The 19,124-nt window shown below is 39.7% G+C and overlaps 2 protein-coding genes and 1 long non-coding RNA gene across 3 annotated transcripts; all 3 read left to right on the forward strand.

The window, feature by feature from the left end:
• Positions 1–625: 625 nt before the first annotated feature.
• On the forward strand, positions 626–5,533 carry LOC140948701 (uncharacterized). Its single transcript, XR_012167079.1, has 3 exons — positions 626–730; positions 1,634–1,669; positions 5,081–5,533. It is a non-coding gene; the product is annotated as an uncharacterized lncRNA (long non-coding RNA).
• A 2,752-nt stretch (positions 5,534–8,285) lies between these two features.
• Positions 8,286–13,081, forward strand: LOC140947771 (uncharacterized). The gene is made up of 3 exons (XM_073396960.1): positions 8,286–8,609; positions 11,188–11,622; positions 12,209–13,081. Exons 1-3 carry the CDS (start codon positions 8,339–8,341, stop codon positions 12,238–12,240), a joined length of 738 nt encoding a protein of 245 aa, XP_073253061.1. The 5' UTR covers positions 8,286–8,338; the 3' UTR covers positions 12,241–13,081.
• A 2,565-nt stretch (positions 13,082–15,646) lies between these two features.
• Positions 15,647–18,595, forward strand: LOC140947671 (kelch-like protein 11). The gene is made up of 2 exons (XM_073396840.1): positions 15,647–17,238; positions 18,274–18,595. The coding sequence occupies exons 1-2, from the start codon at positions 15,700–15,702 to the stop codon at positions 18,274–18,276; spliced, it is 1,542 nt and encodes a 513-aa protein (XP_073252941.1). The 5' UTR covers positions 15,647–15,699; the 3' UTR covers positions 18,277–18,595.
• The last annotated feature ends 529 nt before the right edge of the window (positions 18,596–19,124 follow it).

The raw sequence follows: 19,124 nt of genomic DNA on the forward strand, positions 1-19,124 counted from the left end.
GACAATTCGGGACAGGCGGCTTGTTCTAGGTTTCTAGTATCATCATCGCCCCATGGAAGGGAATCTAAGACAGTCTTGGATTCTGGATTCCACGCCGCGGATTCCGGATCCAAGGATCGGATTCCAGAACGTCTTTGTCAGTGGAAACTTGGATTTCGGATTCAAATCGTTAGTGGGATTCCAGACTCCTTGAGCTGTATTTCGGATTGCACAAGCACAAATTTCCCGGATTTCAAATTTCCTCACATGGGGCGATAAACAGCTCGGGACAGCGAAGAAACAGACTGACACAACTCAAAGCAATAGTGCAATTTGACACAACATCGTACAACCTCCAAATGGTCAAATGAGCCAGTTCTGTATTCGAAGACCCTTGAAGTCGAGCTCAAGCGGAGGTGTATGGTGCACGTTCTATCCTCTTTTCCTTAAATTCGACACAAGAACAAAACTTTATTAATCACTTGTAAGGTGAAAATCTTAAAAATATCATCCTACATTGAAAACGAGTCCTGTTTGAATTTTCACTTCCGCCTGTCCTTCCATATTCCCTTTTCCCTGTTTCCATTCCTGATTTTGGCAACCGCTCACAGGACTTTTCCTGAGTCATGCCTAATAATAAAACTTCGCATGTACCCATAAACTTATAAGTTCTCTATGAAAAATATTGGAAAACTGGTTGGAGAAAGGATGAGATTGCTTCAAATACAACGACTCATACTTATCACTTTAGGTAGGTATATTTGTCAACATATGTTTCAATGACCGAGCAATAACACGTATTAATGTTTGGCGATTTAGCGGGTATTATAATAAAATTTTAAGAAGCTCTTTGCTGCTATGTTGACTCTGGTGGCAGGCCTCGCGTCCTGTCTAGCGGCAAACAAGCGGTGGTCTCCATTGAATTCAAAATTTCCAATATAACGAGTTTTTATACTTTAAAGCTTCAGTAAATGGTTGTAAAATAAAGCGCTTTTCAGCGAGATACAAATCGAGAAACAACCCAGAATTTATGACAATGTTATAAACAAAGATTTCGATTTTTTCAACCAAGTCAAGTTCGGTGATTTTGCAGTCATTCAGCACTGTTCTGTTTCAATTAACAGAATAGTATTGACTACTATTGCCACGATTCTAGATATTTTTGCTTCAGAAAACACGACTTTATACATGACTTTCGCGGCTTACATCAACCCACAGTGGCGTGACGCAAAAAATAGCGTGATCGTAAATTGCCAGTTTGCATACATGACGTCTGAGAGCTTTTCCGTCACGCGATGTTAACTAAAACGGCGATCGGTGAAAAGCGAAGGCACCTGGAATTTGAAGTTTACAAAAACTCATAAGAGGATGTATGAAATATGAATACGTCTTAAGTTCTTCCCTTTTAAAAGATCTCAAAACCTGGAAAATCCTGAAGGAAAAAAGGCTTGCTTGTGTTTGTTGTCTTTCACCATCTGCTGCTTGTGGTTTCAGAACCGTTTGTTACGTTTCGCAGTTCCCTTCGAAAGGGCGAGCCATCCTGATCTGTTACTCTTACCTGAAGTCGCCCTCTGTCCTTAACCTCTCTCCGTATTCTGATTTCTTATTTTCTTTGCTTGTGTGTCAGCGTATTTATGTATGTTTGTTTTTCAAGGTGTTATTTTCACGAGACAACGAAAGGTCGCAGGCGGTGAGTACTAACTTTAAAACGTAACATCACTTGTTTTTGCTGTTTCTAAATACAGTCCAACCTACCTACACCTGCTGATGTCTCATAAAAGGGAATCCAGATTCCGGATTCCGAAATTCAGATTCCGGATTCTGTAATCCAGGAAAGTTTTGCTTGTGAAATCTGGAATCCTGGACTTTGGAATCCGGAATACAGCTCAAGGAATCTGGATCCCACTAATGATTGGAATAAGGAATCCAAGTTTCAATGATAAAGAATCCAGAATCCAGTACTTCGAAGCCGGAATCCACGGCCTGGAATCCAGGAGAAGAAGACAGAAGACTGTCTTGGATTTCTTTGCATAGGGCGAATCTAACACAAATAACACAACTAGTGTTCGAATCACTTTACTAAACTAGCACACCAGTTACACGAGTCGTAAGTCTACTAAACTGCGCATGTCCGACCCAACTCGGGCTCAGGTCCCACGCTACACGACCGCCTTTTTAATAGCGACCACCTTAATTTCCTAGCCAAGGCATTCTTTAAATGGAACCTTTTGTGAACTTAACAATCACCTCTCGCAAGCGAGCGAGGATAATTTTTTGTGTTGGCGGTTTTAGAATAATCCATTATTATAAAATCCCTTGCAAACGACCACAGAATCACACATAGTCTGATCTCTGTGTTCACTGTATTAGATGCACAGGATTTTGTTAGTGACAACTTGAAACAACACAGTACATTTCGTGTAAATGCATGCAATAAAACAGTAAAAATTCTCTTCCAAAACTGGCTGTGTCTAGACCTCTTCTCGGGAGACTCCCTGTGGTTCGATTTTCATATATAAGGGACCGTTCATCGTTTATAAGAGGAAGGTGATGAGTGCGCGTGGAATTGGTGACAACTCATAGCGCAAAACTTCCTTCAAATTGATTTTTCGTGTGTTAGCAGTAATAAGTAGCCGCCAAAAGACGTCTCTGTCAACGTTTACAGTGATAACCTGGTCATCTGCAGCCGTAACATTCACCTTCTTTACCTTTAGGTTTGGAACAGGGTCCCAAAAACTTTCAGTTTTGCTGTTCACACGCTTCTAAACAAAATTTTTCATCTGTTTTCGACCTAATATACTCCTAATAAGTTCCTATAAGAGTACTTGGGTAAGCTACCATTTTTAACTTGTTATCAAAGAATGACGAAGTAAATGGGGATTCACCTTTCAGTCTCTTTTCATACTGGAGTAGAAAAACATGCCGTTTACTCAAAGTCTATCTTGAAAATTACTAGGCATTAATCAGGAGGTCTTGTTCTACCAAAATCCGGTTTCAATCCTTTTCTGACCCGTGGCCGGGTTAAACGAAACGACAATTTTCCCTCCTCAGCTATTAGAAGTACTGAACTATTTGAAATTTATTACTTTAGTTTGTCGCATGTGAGGATCGACCTTTGTTTTGGAGACGATCTTCAGACGTTCTATCTGTCTGAAGCTGACTGATAGAAAGTGGTGGACGATCCGAACTCATTCAGAGGAACTTAACTGAGCCAGACGTCAAACTTTTTATAAACTTAACTCACGAAGTTCGTCGTTTGGCCTAAGCATAGATCGCTCTTAGAAAAACTTCCATATTGTAAAAATTTCAGAAGATTATTGTACATTGTTATGTTGCTTCATAGGTGTATTCCTCCTGCACCTTTTTGCCATTAGTCGAAGCGCCGATGCCACCTCGCCTCTTGAGGTTTATAAAGTCGTCGCGCGTTGATCGCCAAATAATAAACAAGATGTTTAAAGGGACAGGTTCCCGGTTCAGCGCGTGCTCATTAATTAAATTACTTCTTCCAATTTATTATTAATTCTATCGGTTAAGAATCCCACTGACATGTATCTCAGCGATCTCAGAGTGTATTTCAAAGTAGAAGTGTATTTCAGAGTAACCTGAAGTAGGATGGAGGAGTACTAAAATCGTAGTGGATTATGCCAACACTTAGTACCAACGTTGAAATTAATTATTGTTGACCTGGAGGTTTTATTCCATAGTCGATGAAATTACGGCTATTTGCACATAAGTTGATCAAGTGACTGTCAGGGGAGTGTGTAGATTGGTTCTTTGGAAACATTACGACAAGATCATATTGCTTGCATAGACGATACAGCATGTCCCGGAAGATTTTGATTAATGAGCATGCGCTGAACCGTGAAACCTTCCCTTTAATCACCAGATTCTCGCATTAAAAATGAATTACAATAATGTGTTTACAATAAGCAGAAAAATTACAAAAACTTTATTGGACTGGAGTTTACAGTAATCAATATAATAATCAAAAATAGTAAAACCTAGTAAATTGAATTACAAGGATATTGTTCAATCATAGTTACCAGCTGCAAAATAACCTAATTAACTTTTAAAAGATGTTGCGTTGGCCATTAGGATAGTACTAGGGAGAAACTTTCGCCTAAAATGCTCAGTTTTACATTAAAAAGACGTCCAAGGGTTAGAATTTCTAAGAGAATAGTCATGAGCGATAGTTCTTATCGGGGTTAGATGTTTTGACAAGGGCCCGCCTTTTGTAATTTTATCAAATGTCCTCATACTGAGTTCATTTCGCCTGTCCTCATGCAAGTCTAGCGATTTTAGCTAAGGGCTTCCTGGTATAAAGATTGGGGGTATATTATCCTGAAAGCACGCATTTCGACCCAGTCTATAATCAGTAGCAGACATGTAGGCGGGAAGAGCGTTATGCCAAACCATACTAAAATTTAGTAAAATCCAACTAGTGGTCTATTATCAATGCTGCGTTCTGATTGGTTAATCTACTACTAGGCTATATGTTATAGCCCACTAGTAGCGAAAAGCGCCGGCTTTTTGGCGGCAAAAAAAGGGTTAAAGTCTAGCTTTAAGCAGCTAAAATTTTTTTTTCTCGATTTTTTTGACCAACTAGTTGGGTTTTACTAAAACAATTATTCCTGTCGCCCTCATGTGGCCTCTGAGTCAATAGCCCATTATAGGCCTTCGGCCTCATGGGCTATTGACTCGAGGAATAATTGTTAAATATTCTTTGATGCTCTTTTTAAGCTTGTCAACCAATGACTGGACTTCATCAATTCCTTCCTTGTCTCGTGTTCACGTCCTCCCTACTAAAAGGCGAAACGTGAAACTAGGAAGTTGCACGTCGTAGTCGTTCAACGACGGCAAAGAAATGTACAAAAACGCATGATGCACGTGCAAACTTGTTGGTTTTTTAGTTGCCAATCTAAACCTATTTCTTTTGCCGTTCTCGCGGTCGCCGTCGTCGTTGCTTTTAAACGAACGGTCCCGAAGCGACCACCTCCTCGACCAATAGCTCTCCCCATCTTGACCGGTCGTTTACGGACGGTTCAACTATTCTATTCATTTCTGCAATTGCAGTTTTTTTTCTCTCTTTCCTTCATCATAGGTTGTAACGGTACTGCGCCTCAAATACTTCATTCAACGTTTGTCAAGGCAATCCTAAGTCCTGGATTTGTTGCTAACAACTACTGTAATATGGAGCACTGTCAGTGGTTAATAAGGGCTCCATTAGGCTACCAAATCCATCTTCAGTTTACAGCATTTCGTTTGCAAGATTGCCAGAACTGTAGCTGTGACAATGTCACTATATATGACGGAGCCTATTTACAGCAACCTCTTTTGGGTCAATACTGCGGCTATGAACTGCCACCGCCGGTCTCTTCCTCAGGCAATCAAGTCCTCGTAACCTTCCAGTCGGACGACTTCCACTCTGATGGCCGTTTTCGTTTAGAGTACTCGAGTAAGTCTACAGGGAAACACCTTCAGTTAAGGGCTTGAATGGGTGGATTTGGTAATTAAAATCTCTAAAAGTCCCTAGAGACGCTTGTGAACAAATCTGTTTTGATTGTGAAAGAAGGTTTAAAAAACTCGCCAAACGAATTTGCTGAATCTGCAGATTCAGATGATTTAGATTGATTAAGCTCACTTTTATGAAGCTCCGTTCCATGGAAAACGAACGCCCCTCTCAATATTTCCTCGCATGCTCATATAACTTTACGAAGCACGAGGAATACAATCGATCAATAAAATCTCTTTTCGGTATTCTTACAAACATAATGGAATCCCACTGTTTTTCTAAAATTTTTGCTTATCAGCGTTCACAGATTAAGTTTAATACTAAGTTTCTAAGTATTTCCCGGGCCAATCTTCTGCTATCCAATAAAAAATGACGGGGCGGTCGTTGGCCGGAAAGTTCACCTACCCTCTCTCTCATCACGCAAAAAAATGAAAGTTATTAGAATCTCGTTTTTGGGGCGTGGATCAACTTCAATTACCCCTTCAATATATAAGCTGACTGTTCCTCAGTCGTCTTTCACTGAGAACCTCCAACTAGGGGCGCGCGGGGTCTGGTGGGCAGAAGGAAAGCTAATGAGAGAGACTTTTCCTTTCCCATCATCCTCTGCTCTCCTTGCACGTGTTTTGGGGGCGAGTACTCTAAGCGCTGCCAATCCAAATTTAATTTAATACAAATTTAACCGTGGGGGTACGACGAACATTAATTTTTCCGTATATGAGCGGTACCCACTCCCAAGGCTACACGTGTGAACATATTTTTTCATTTCCCTTTGTCGTTCTGAATAACATATATCATGTGCTTTTATATTTCGAGAAAGCAATGGCGAAAAGTTGGCCGGGGAAAGCGGGTCACCCTCCTACCCGAGTCAACTTAAGCCAGCATTTATGTGGTAAAAACGTTGACTCCTTTGCCTGAGTCAAGACGACGGCCTGGCTAGCTAGGCGGATCTCACTGGCCCTGTAGCCTAGCCAACGTTTACTTTCTCATGTAAACGGTTCGCCAAGTTTTGTAATTGGAAAATGGAAAACAAAAGTTGGATCGCCCAGGGTAGCTCGGGTAGGCGAGTGAGAAGAGTGACGTCCCTTCTACCCGAGACAATCATCTCCATTGTTCCAGGAGTTCACATAATGTGGAGCCGGGCACAAACAAAAGTGACCAGGAAAAAAGCGAGGAAGTGGAGGAAGAGGGAGAAATTTCCCAGCACTTCCTTTCTTCCCGGTTTTTTTTCTCCCCTCCAGCTATTTTGTCCCACTCTCCCCTACCTGAACGCCTTGAACAGGCTTACATTCCAGTCTATGATGATTAATAGAGCATATTTCATTTTGTTAATTTTTTTGGCAGGTCATATGAAGCCAACCGCGACAACTACGTGCCAACGTGAAAATTGTGAGTTTTTTTTCTAGAAGAATTACTCCTGCTCTAAATCAGTGAATTAAACCCATGCACAAACAAAGAGTCTGACAACTTTGAACAACTTTCACCGGTTAACCTAAAGAGTTTTCAACAAGTTTATCCTAAAGTTACACCGAAAGTTCGACTTATGGCCGGACCCCTTATAAGAGTACCCCTTAAAAACGAGCCCATACTCACCCAATTCATTTTACTCCTTTCATTTTTAAGTGACTAAGGTGACTAAGGTAACTTTAACACTCGTCATCAGAATGCGAGTGACAGAAGGTCTAAACGCGCGTGATCAAATTGCGTTCTGTGCATTCCATTCATTGTTAGTGAAAATCCAAACAAATGCTGGCTACATACATGCAACGCATGCGTAAAAACAACCTGGAGATTAGGATTGCAGGTGATAAAGAAGCAATCCTGGGTCCGGTTCCTTGAAAGATGGTTAAGTTTAACCCAGGATTTAGGCAAATTTTAAGCACGGTTTTCTCGTCTAAGAACATGCAATTCGAGGTTACAAAATACTGTTGAGCCTTTATCACGAGATGTAGTAATAATAACACAAAATGTTACCCTAAGCAATGCATAGGAATGTAAAATACAAAAACGGAACAAAATGTTAATCCTGGATTAACTCTAATCGGCCTTTCAAGAACTGGGCCCTCATCTCCAGGTTGTTATTACCCATGCGTCGCATGTAGGTAGCGAGTATTCGTTTGGATTTTCACTAACAATGAATGGAATGCACAGAACGCAATTTGATCACGCGCGTTTGGACCTTCTATCACTTGTATTCTGATCACGCATGTTTTGACTATCTCTCACGTGAAACACAGTGATGGAGCAAAAGCGTTTTGACCTTCGATCTTTGTCGCCCGTACTCCGTATAACCTTTGGTTATTCAGTACTACAGTGAAACCTGTATTACGGGGACACCTTATTAAGCGGACACTCTCTATTAAGGGGACAGTAGCCGAAGTCTCTATGATCAATTGTTCCACTGTGAATTATAAAGAAAATAATGCACGCGTATATCGTCATACTCTCTCGTAGTATTCTAAACGTTTCCACTGTTTATTTGAATGGCATTTGACACCTCATAGGACGTTATCTATCGAAACCTGTACTAGGCGGACACCCTGTATTAAGCGGACACTACAGCACTCCCCGAGAGTGTCCGCTTAATACAGGTTTCACTGTAGTTGAAATAATGGTTATGCCGCTTAACGATTGGAATCCAGAATCCAAGTTTCATTTTCAAACACTGGAATCCGGAATCCGCAACGCGGAATCCAGAGTCTAAGAATCTTGTATTCCCTTACATGAGCAAAATGATCCATGATATAAATGTTTAGCTTATCTCCTTTTATTTAACTGTTATCTTTTCAAGATATTTTTGTTAGAGATTCATATCCACGGAGAATTGTGGCAAAGATTGCACCCAATTCGATGTGTACGTGGAAGATTACCACAGGAAGCGGCTTTTCCCTTGAAACTGAATTCTACTCATATTCTTTTTGTGGTACTACTCCCATGGGTTGTGATTTTTGTGGATATGTGAAAATATGGGATGGAAAAAGGCCTGACCTCCGGCTTATTGGAACTTATTGCACCAATCAACGCAAAAATCCAGTGAGGTCCACTGGAAAAGGCATGTTCGTTGAATTTTATGGTCACCGTGACATGACAACTTTTGAGGCATCTATCACGTCTCGTAAAGGTAAGTTTGTTAGGGATGCTAGGTTTCGTAAATGTGTTGTTGTTACTTTTTCATGATCCTCCAGAGGAAGCATAAAAGTTGAAAATTGATTTATCTTGAACGCCTTTGTTATATCACCTCCCCCAATCCAGCGCCTCCTTATCCTTCGAACCCCCCCCCCCCCCCCGGAAACTGAGCAACGAGCGATGACATGCCAATTATTTTAGTGCCTCGGTCTGGTCCCAACCTTGACCCAGTTCACTTGTCTGTCATTTAAAAGTTACTAAGACTCTATTCGTAGGTAGTTGTTCATCTAACCCCTCCGTTGAATTCCCCTTAAAAGATTATGTCAAAACACAAATGTGAACTGACCGGCTGAGCTTGTTCTCTTGAGTTACAGATATACTTGGGAGGTTCGCTTAAGCCTAGGCCTCAAGAATATGTTTTTATAGACAGGGATACCTTTAATTCCCTGATTGTACATTTGGGCAAAAACTTGCACACTTTTGATTAGTCCCGGATAAACATGGTTCGGAACCGGGTACCTGGTCATCTCGCCACCAAACCTTCTCGCTACCAAGAATACTTAGCTTCATTGTTTTAAAAAGTCCCAAGTATGCACACCAGATGAAAAGAACTTTCATGAACGGAAATTAAAATCTCTTAACCGTTAGTTTATTATCATAATTCAAAGAAATACTGGTGGCTGTGAAACTTTTCTGCCAGTTTTTTTTTATCTCTTCAGTGTCCGCAAAGTTTACATTCACCGAACTTTTTGTCAGTGGAGTAATAACAAGGATCGTTAATTAGGATCGAAAAATTTATATTTGGGTCGACTTTAAATTCTATAAATAAGCTTGACGAAATAGTAAAAATCCTGCTTAAGTAATTAATCCTCTATTTTAAACTACCTACGTCGAGTATTCCAGAGTTAGTCGTTGGTGGTGAGTCGACGCCTGTTGGTGGCGAGAGGGTTTGCGAGTGCCGTTCTCGGAAGTTACTAGCACAGAGAGTCAAAAATTTTGCTTGAACGTCTGAGTTTTTAAAAATACGCTTTGAAAATGGAGGAAAACCAGACGTTTCGTCGTGTTTTAACTGCAACTCAAAAACTTGGAGTTACCCTGCCTATCTTTTGAGCGTTTAAATGGGTGTCAGTTTTAATATTGTAGTTTGCCGGCGCTTGACGCTCTTTACAGTGAGAGTTAAGACATTAAAGTTGGGGTTTCAGAAATGAAACATGCCCTGTTTCTGTAGAAGTCAGATTATATTTAAGTGCACAAATGTCTGTAATTTTTTTTTGTGGATTCAGCTAAGAGGTCCACGTTAGTTGAGAATCTTAAACAGCGAGATAATATTGGTGAGACGATAGTTAGAGTCGATTTATGACATTTATAATTGGTAGTAAATACTTCATATAAACACACAAAATAAATATAAGTTCTTTGTTTTTCTTTCAAGAGAAATCTCGAATGGTCATTGACATCATTGTGCCTATTTTTGTCATGATTGCGCTTTGGATCATCATCGTCTTTTTTTTCTAGCTGGTGTAAAAGAAAAAGGCAGCGTTCAACAAGACAATCTTTGAGTCATATTTCAGACTCGACAATGCACATTTTGAACACGACTTCTGAATTTTCGTTCACGCTTCAGTGATCATTGAACAAGACCAGGGAGCGCCCCCCTGGGTCAAGACAATAGAAGCCTTTTTTGGGGTGGGTGGCTCTTAAGTCCATTGTTCTTAGCGCATTTTGCACAAACATGGCGACAGTTGATGTACTTCATTCCTTATAGCATCCTGCAAAGAAAACTATTACACTGTAAACGAGTTAGGTGGTTAGGCCCAGCGTGTTACAACATTGCAGAAAAGCATTATGGGTACACGGACTACAAAAAATTGCTTAGTCATTCAGATCCAGAAGGCACTATGGAGAAAATTAGAACCCTTATTCAGCCATGATAAAAAGCTTTACGCTTCAGAAGAGGTCTAAGAAAATATTCTTGCGTCAGAGGATCCTGCCGACCTGAAACAAAAACCACAGTAAATCGATATGTGTTCCACGACCTCTCAGTGTAAAACAAGCGGCTTATAAATCACATTTGTTCAGTGAAAATGTAGGACCAGTTCCAGAGCATAATCTACCTGGCAGAGGAAAAAAACTTATTGAAACGAACAGCATTTTGGCTTGAGGTAAATGTCGTTTAGGCCTACCAACCCCTTTTATTGGTGTGCGCTCGATAAACATGCTATTGCGGATCCCATGCCAGCCACGTCAGAATCACGTAAATCCCCACAATTTATAATAGTACGATTTGAATACTCCAATCGAAGCATAATTCCGCTATAATAACCCTCCTGATAGGAATCTAAACACTCCAAAGTGTCTTGTACACCGCAAGTGCGAACTCCGTCGCCATGTTTGTTGACGCCAATAAGTTCGATTTGATTGAAAGTTTCATATTAACCTGAGCAATAAATCAGTTTACTTCTCTATCAAGGCAAGTGGTTTTCGCTGGTCCTTGACGTTGTAGTGCCTATTGTTGTCGTGATTGCGCTTTTTATCATCATCGTTGTTTTTAATCAGTTTGCTTGTCTTTTAAGGCACGTCTCGGAAGGTCATCTGGTGGCCTGTTATTCCCGCGATGATCACCCTCGTTGCGGTTATAATTATCATCCGGTATTACTGTAGAAGACAGCGTTCTTCAAGACAATCCAGATCGTCACGCGCAGATGAAGGTCTCCGTCAACCTGTCCCTCACAGGATCGAATCTTCCTCGCTATTCACTGTGCAGGTTCCACCTGCTTATACCTCGCCGTTATCCAACACAGAGAATGCTCCGCCTTCATATGACGAATCATGGTCTACGGCCACATCTGCGCTTCCACCGCCATCGAACATGGAGGATGCTCCGCCTTCCTATGACGAAACATGGACCACACCATCCACATCTACGCTTCCACCGTCCGCGCGTACTCCACAAACCTCCCAGCCTCAGGCTAACGAAATTCTTTTAGTATCCCTTCCTCCATCTCATGGTAATAATTCTCAAAATAAGGATAATGATAAAGATAGTGATAGTGATAGTGACAAGTTTGCCTTTATCTGTAAACGTGGTTTTAAATATCCCCATAAGACTGATTCCATGGTGACCTGTGCTTAAGGTAACTCCCTTGAAAAGGATGAACTATCCAAAACTTGGAACGATTGTCACTTATGTTATAGGGCATTCAAAAACTGGAAGAAAAAGATGGGGTCATGGTGCTTGTGTCCGCCCTGTGTGCCCGTAATTCTGAGTTGTTGTTGTTTTTTTGTTGCTAGTTGCCCGCGAAATGTTCGAAACTTGAATAACCGTCAAAATGTTGTATCAAATAGCAATTGCTATGAATCTAACTAGAACCTAAAACCTGTTTGTTTGTCTCGGCTATGATCTTCAGTTAAATGACTTCATATGGAAAAATGGAGAGAAATGGACAGTTTTAAGATTATCTAATGCGAGAATCTAATACCTCTCTGTGCGGCTCCAAAGGCGGAGTTTCGCGTCATTGATATCTAAAAATTTACAATTACGGTGCACTTTAAAAACTCGAAAACTACTAATTACATCTTCTTTTTCTCTCTTAGAAGTAACGAGCGTTCACCACACATATGTTTGAGAGGCCAGGAGGGAAGTAATGGAAAAAATACTGAATCAAAAAATGAGGCTTTGTTTGTGCCCTGCTAGAATATCATGCATTACGGTACGACATGACAATTCGTGCGGACTCTTTTCAAAAATACCATAATACTCTTCGTTGTCTCTCCGAAATGTTGCATAATGAAGCATTGTTTCAAATTTTCTTGAGGCGATTAGAGGGACAACAAAGATTATTATGGTATTTTTTGAAAAAGAACTTTTGAACTTATTCACAAAATCATCGCTGGAATGGTGGAGGTTATTTAACTGTCAAACTCAAGGCTCCACTATCACCGCATCATTGCAATTCCTAGGTCGCTTCTCAGTGATTGTCCCGGACTGATCGAAAGTAACTGCAAGTCGCTAAAAGTATTCAAAGTCAACTAAACCGTTGTTCACCCACGGCCGGACAAGGGAAATTGGGTGCCTTTCACTTTATGATTGCCAAGGCGACCGGTCAGTAGCTAGTGGGACTAATTGACAAAGAGGATGATGATTGTTCTATTAAAAAAAAATTAACGTTTTCAACTTGATCAAAGAGTTCCATTCCATTCAATAGAAATTATGACTATTTCTCAGCAAAATTGGAATGGAAACGAGAATACTTTTGAAGTTTTGGTCGGAGCCCAACGGAGTGAATGTTCAAAGAAGAAACCCTCTGGAGTTGGACCACTTTTTCGGTAAATTTCCGGATGTCTAGACTTGCGATAGGTCGACCTTAATAGGATCTCTTTGGAGATGGACATTATAAATATGAAATAAAACCATAACTGTTTTAAAATCCAACAAAGAAATATAAAGTTTCCGAGTTAAACATTGAAGCAGAGTCATTTATCTTTTCATAAAATACTGAGATAATACTCGATTAATACAGCTACAATCGCAGACAAAAGTAGTTAAGAAGGTTGTACAATTAACTTAACAGCAATTATATAAATGTTCTTTTTCTAAATACTCCCCGTACCCCCTATTCCCCTATTCAATGCTGGGATGTAATAGAACAATTACTCGCACAAACACCTTTTTTTTGTCAACATTGGGCAAGGGGGAAGGGTAAGAAGGAAAGACAATAAAAAGTAGCTAAGCCTTCCCAACACTTTTGACGATGATTGTATAGGTCGTTCGAGTGACTTCGAATTCTTAATGAGAAAGCGCCAAGAAAACTGAAGTTAAACTTCAGTCAGTTAATTTCCTGAGCTTTCAGACTTTTTAAAATTAAATTTTAAGTTTTTAAAGATTTTTTTTATTTGGTTCGTTAACAAAACAAAGGCTCTATTGGGCGGATTATAACACCAAAAATTGTCGAACACTGTCAAATCCAAAAAATACAAAATAAAGCAAACAAACAAACCCTCCACCGATCATGAGTGAGGTTCGCGATTCACCAGTCACGTAAACAACCATGGTGGTACAAAATAGTCCTGCTCAGTAAATCGACACCAGCACCCGATGAAGACCTGCAGTGCCCGGTCGAAAGGTCGTGATGAATATTCAAGTGCCAATCGCGAGACAAACGATAAACGAAACATACAATACCCACGGTTATCGATATCTTTCATGACAAGGACCATCAAGTTTGTCATGAATCATTACGAAAAAATAATGAAATGTTAGTAATAAATTATGAGATTGTTAAAATTTTTAAAAGAATTTCTTTTCCAGTTTTTTTCTTCTTTTTCTTTTTGTTGATTGTTGTTGCTGTTGCTTAATTGTTTCAGTTTACAGCCGGGCTCTCGTGCGCTCGAAGCTTGCGCAGCGGAGCACGATAGGTAGGAAATTTTGGTTATCTATGAGCGAAATCGTCCCTAGTACGTACGTCCATCCCCTCCTGTAAGCCGGGATGAAATTTCGCTTTTGAAGCCACCGATCGCGAGAAACTGAGCGTTTTGGCGGTAAGTCCATGGGCAAATGGACACAAGTCCAAGGTTTTAAATATATGTTTCGTTAATTTTTGTTTTTCTTTTGTTTTATATCCATACATTACCACACCCCAAAACAGTGGAAAAATAAAAACTGAAACTGGAAAACTGACTAAAACACACATGCTGCTGAAATTTATATTGTGACGGAGTTTATTGGCCTTCAGGTGTGTAACATTGTGAAATTCTTTTCAGCCTTTGAGTCTAAATGTTCAGTAAATTTATAAAACTTCAGTAAATTTATAAAACTTCCTAATAAATTTATAAAACTTCCTAATAATAGTCGGCAAAACCACTTAAACCAGCCTTAAAAAAACCCACAAACTGCAACATAGAAAATTATATAATAGAACTAAGACAACTCATTCAGTTAGTTTAATTCTTCTTTTTTTTGGCATTATAAAAAGCTGTTTGTCACATTCCCACTGATACGAATTCCTATCTTATTGTTATGCCAAAAGTCAGGGATTATTTCCCCAATTTATGGGTCACCTTCTCTATACAGTACACAGTCACGTAGCCCGTGCTAAAAACATTCATAAATTAGTATGAGAGCGTCGACAGAGGTTTTTAACTGACATAGACTCCTGACTATAGCAGTCAGTCAGTAGTTCAACTTAGCGAATACGTGTAGTTTGTTTCGGTCCATATGCTATGAAGCATTTGATTAGACCACTGACATCCGCTTGTTTGTATCCCTTTTTAACTCTTGGGTACGCGCTAATATTTCTATTTTATCAAGTTTTTTGCCGAACACCATATAGGACATACAGGCCACTCCCATGTAAAGTACAAAAAGTTATCTAAAGGGTAGTTTGACTTTTTCTTTTTGGGCAGGTTCGTAAAGCCACCAGACTGAATCTGAGAACTGACTCTCCTCCGAAACCTCATAAAGTGTTACATGCATAACACCTTTTCAAGAAAATAATCCTTGCAACAGGAAGGGACCAAGAAACGGTTAGATGGGGAAAAAAATAATTTTATTCCGATGCAAAATACGCATGATTTGCTCGTTGGCGCTCTATCGATAGGTATACCTAGTCAAATACCGTAAAATCCCGAAAATAAGCCCCGGGGCTTATATTTTTCAAAGGCCCTTTTTGAGGGGCTTATTTTTGGAGGGGTTTATATTCGGAGCGGCTTATCTATGGAGGGAAATTTGCGTTTCAAAATCGATTGGGCTAGCCTTGTGGTTGGAAGGAAATTTACCGTTTTTGCTGTGTTTTACTTTGTACTTGAGGGCAATTTCCAAGTAAAAGCCCCTGGGGGGCTTATATTTGGAGGGGCGATTTAACGGAGGGTTTTTTGCGTTACCGGTTTGGGGGGCTTATATTTGGAGGGACTTATGCATATGGTTCTTGACACCCGCTGTCCAAAAAGCTCTTGGACTCTGACTAAAAGATTGGTAGTTACATATATGAAGTATCTACTTGTGTCCTCAGTGGAATATTTGCGCGCAAACTTGAAGTGATTTCTCTTGTTATTTTTTGGTCTATCCACTTAAATTCAGTAATCAATACATGGATTCACTTCTCCAACCAGTAGCAGGAGACAATGAGCAACATCAATTTTGTGTGGAGGTGATGAAACGCCTCAATATTCAACGAAGGAATGAACATCTCTGCGATGTGATTCTAGAAGTTGGTTCGGGAGATCATCAAGCTCGCTTGAAAGCCCATAAAATCGTGTTATGCGCAGCGAGTCCGTTCTTTTACAATGCGCTAAACATTGACATGACAGAAAAGAAAGAAGGAGTGATCAAACTGGAACAAACGAGCAAGGCTGTAATGGGAGAAGTGTTGGAATATCTCTACACGGGACATGTTGACATCAATGAACAAAATGTCTTTGATTTGCTACAACTGGCTGATTTTCTAATTGTTCCCAATTTGAAAGTGACGTCAGTGGAATTTATTTCTCAAACATTGTCTTCTTCGAGCTGCTTAATGGCCTATTACTCCGCCATCAAGTACCAGTGCCCCGACTTGCAAAAACAAGCGAGTGATTTCATCTTTGCAAACTTTATGAGTGTTGCAAAATCAGAAGATTTTCAGAATTTGAAATGTGAACAAGTGGAAGAGTGGATTTCAAGTGATGAAATTCAAGTGAAAAGCGAGGAAGAAGTTTTTCACGTGATCTCGAAGTGGACGGAAGGGCGTGATCATAAAGAATGTAAGTTTTATGAATTGTTTCGTCACGTTCGTGTCGCTTACATGTCACGCAGTTTTGTGCTCAATGTGATTTTACCACATCCTCTTGTGAAAGGCAGTGCAGTTTGCACAGAGTTTGTTTTAAATGCAATGAAAGAGGTCTCAAGTGGCAGAGAAGATTGCTATTTTGCCAAACCACCAAGGAACTGCCTCAAGAGTTATGAAGATGGGCTTGTTGTCTGTGGATTGGATAAAACGTATTGCTACATTCCTTCAGATAACAGATTCTACAAGATGGCAGATATGCGAACGAAAGGACAATTACCTGGCACTTGTATGGATACTTGTCATGGAAAATTATACATCATGATAATAAGTGGTGATGGTGATACCACTGAACTAAAACGTTATGATCCATTAGTCAATTCTTGGGATCCTATGGAAGAGCATGCAGAAGATACTTTCTATGCAGTTGTTAATTTCCAAGGTTGTCTCTATTTAATTGGTGGAATGTCCACTGGTGGTGATGAAAGTAAGCGCGTGCACAGGTACAATCCTGAGACAAACCTGTGGCAGGAGGTAGCACCTATGAGTGTCGCAAGGTGGGGTGTCTGTGCTGTCGCAGATCAAAAGTCTCTGTATGCAATAGCAGGCAAGTCTGGTGATGAATTGCTAGACTTGGTGGAAACATATGACCCTGAAAGAAACTCTTGGAGTAAAGTTGGTCCAACTTCTGAAAGAAAGATGTTCTCTTGTGGTGCTGTTGTGAAAGGGAAAGTGTTTTTGTTTGGAGGATTCTTGGGCAGCAATGGAATTGAAACTTTCTCAAGTTGTATTGAAATGTATGACCCAACATCAAATGTGTGGTCCATTCTTCAAAATGCAAACTGGCTATGTGCAATGAGTGCTGTGAGTTTTAAAGAAAATATTTATGTGACATGCCGGAAGGGTGATGAGATCTCCTTGTATAGGTATGATTTTGATAAGAGTGAACTGCAACCTTGTGCTTCATGTTGTAGTTCAGGTGATGACAATTTCCCTCCGTGGGCGATTGCAACTCTACGAATTCCAAAGGATATCCTAAGGACATTTGTTAAGATGAAAGCAGTGTAATAATCCATCTTTTTTACTGCAGTATCACTTTAAATGTTTTTGCTTGATCAGTTGATTGTATTTGTTTTGAAGCTGTAAAGTTGTAAAGTGCCAAGCTATTCTAAAGTCACCCTGCCAGCAATGGCTGCTGGCTCCGTTCTTTCTCTTGCTTGAATTTGGTGTACTCGAGAAAGACTCTACATGAATTGAGTAAGATCTTTATTGAGCAAGGGCTCGGTTAAGTCCATTGGTTTATCTTTAAACGGATGCTCGCACTAAAAAAGTCCAGAAGTTTGGACTGCGGCAACCTCAAAGGTTTGAGGCGATACAGGAAGAGCCTGCTTTTCTCCTCCTCGATCAAGAAGACAAAAAGAGGCTCTGCTCAAAGGGTGGTCTAAAACAAAACTTGAAAACATTGGTATTTAATAATCTTAAGTTATACAATCAGGGTTCGTACAGAGTTGAATTTTTGAAAAATTCTTGAAATTGGCCCGGCAATTTTCCAGACCTGGAAAAAGTCTGGAAAATAGAGGGAAAGTCTTGAAAAAATGGTAAAAAGTCTTGAGTTTTTTTGAAAGCTACAACAAGTGCTTCACAAGTGAAATTTTTTTTGTGTTGGTCAAATCTTATTCAATCTCACCTACACGTCATGGAAGAAGCTTTGTTCGTGCGCTTTGATCACATGTAGTACATGTATTTTATAACCTTGCATCTGGAAAAAAATTGTTGTTTTAGAAAAAGCCTGGAAAAAGTTGTGAATTTTGGATAAATAATCTGTACATGCATTAACACATTTTTTTTTGCATACACATTGTAGTGAGTGTATTGTTTGTTTGTTTTTTAATACTTTAGTGAAAGCTGTATTAATCAGGCACCCACATGACCCTTGCTAGGGTCAACTTCTACCAGTTCATTGTACAAAAAATATGGAAAGAGAGGTTTGGGCTGCGCTGATTATTTGATATGAGTTCTGCTTAATAAAGGTATTTCTGTATCTGTAAAGCTCCTAAATTTACTCTTTTACAAGAACGTTCTCATAAAAAAAGGCCACATTGTGTGGCTGTCTGTCTGTCACAAAAAGGGGTTTAATCTGTTAGTGTGAAAAATTTAGAACAGACTGTGTGGAAAAAATTCCATCACTGAAGAAATTATGCTTCCCCACACTGACCTTCAATGCCCCCCCCCCCCCCCCCACCTCTAAAGAAAAAAATCCAGTTTATGTAGCTTAATTTTGATTGTTGAATTCATTCAATCTTAAGTGGAGAGCTTGCTTCTGAGCTTCTTTGATTCTTGATTATAATATTTAGCTCACTGAGGATTATTTTTATCATAAATGTACTTATAACTTGTCACTTAGATACTAGCAATTCTGAGGATATATATTTTAAGGACAGCTTTTACTTGTATGTAAACCAGCGCTGGCAGCTGATAAAACTACTGTCAGTGATTAATTTTAATAAACTACATGTACATGTATTGTCATTAAATCTATTATCTTAAAGCTATACTGATGACCACTGACTGATCCTTTTGGCTAGGAGACAGTTATTTTTTGGGAGTGTGTACAAAAAGGTGGGCCGATACCTTTCCGTAACCCTTTTTTGTTAAGTTATTTATTAGGTTTTTATACACATTACATACAAATCAGAGAATTAAATACACAATAGCAAAAACAGCAAAATGGGGACCAGAAATAGATAATT

The sequence above is a fragment of the Porites lutea genome, chromosome 9, assembly GCF_958299795.1.
Source record: "Porites lutea chromosome 9, jaPorLute2.1, whole genome shotgun sequence".
In the NCBI taxonomy this organism is placed as follows: Eukaryota; Metazoa; Cnidaria; class Anthozoa; order Scleractinia; family Poritidae; genus Porites; species Porites lutea.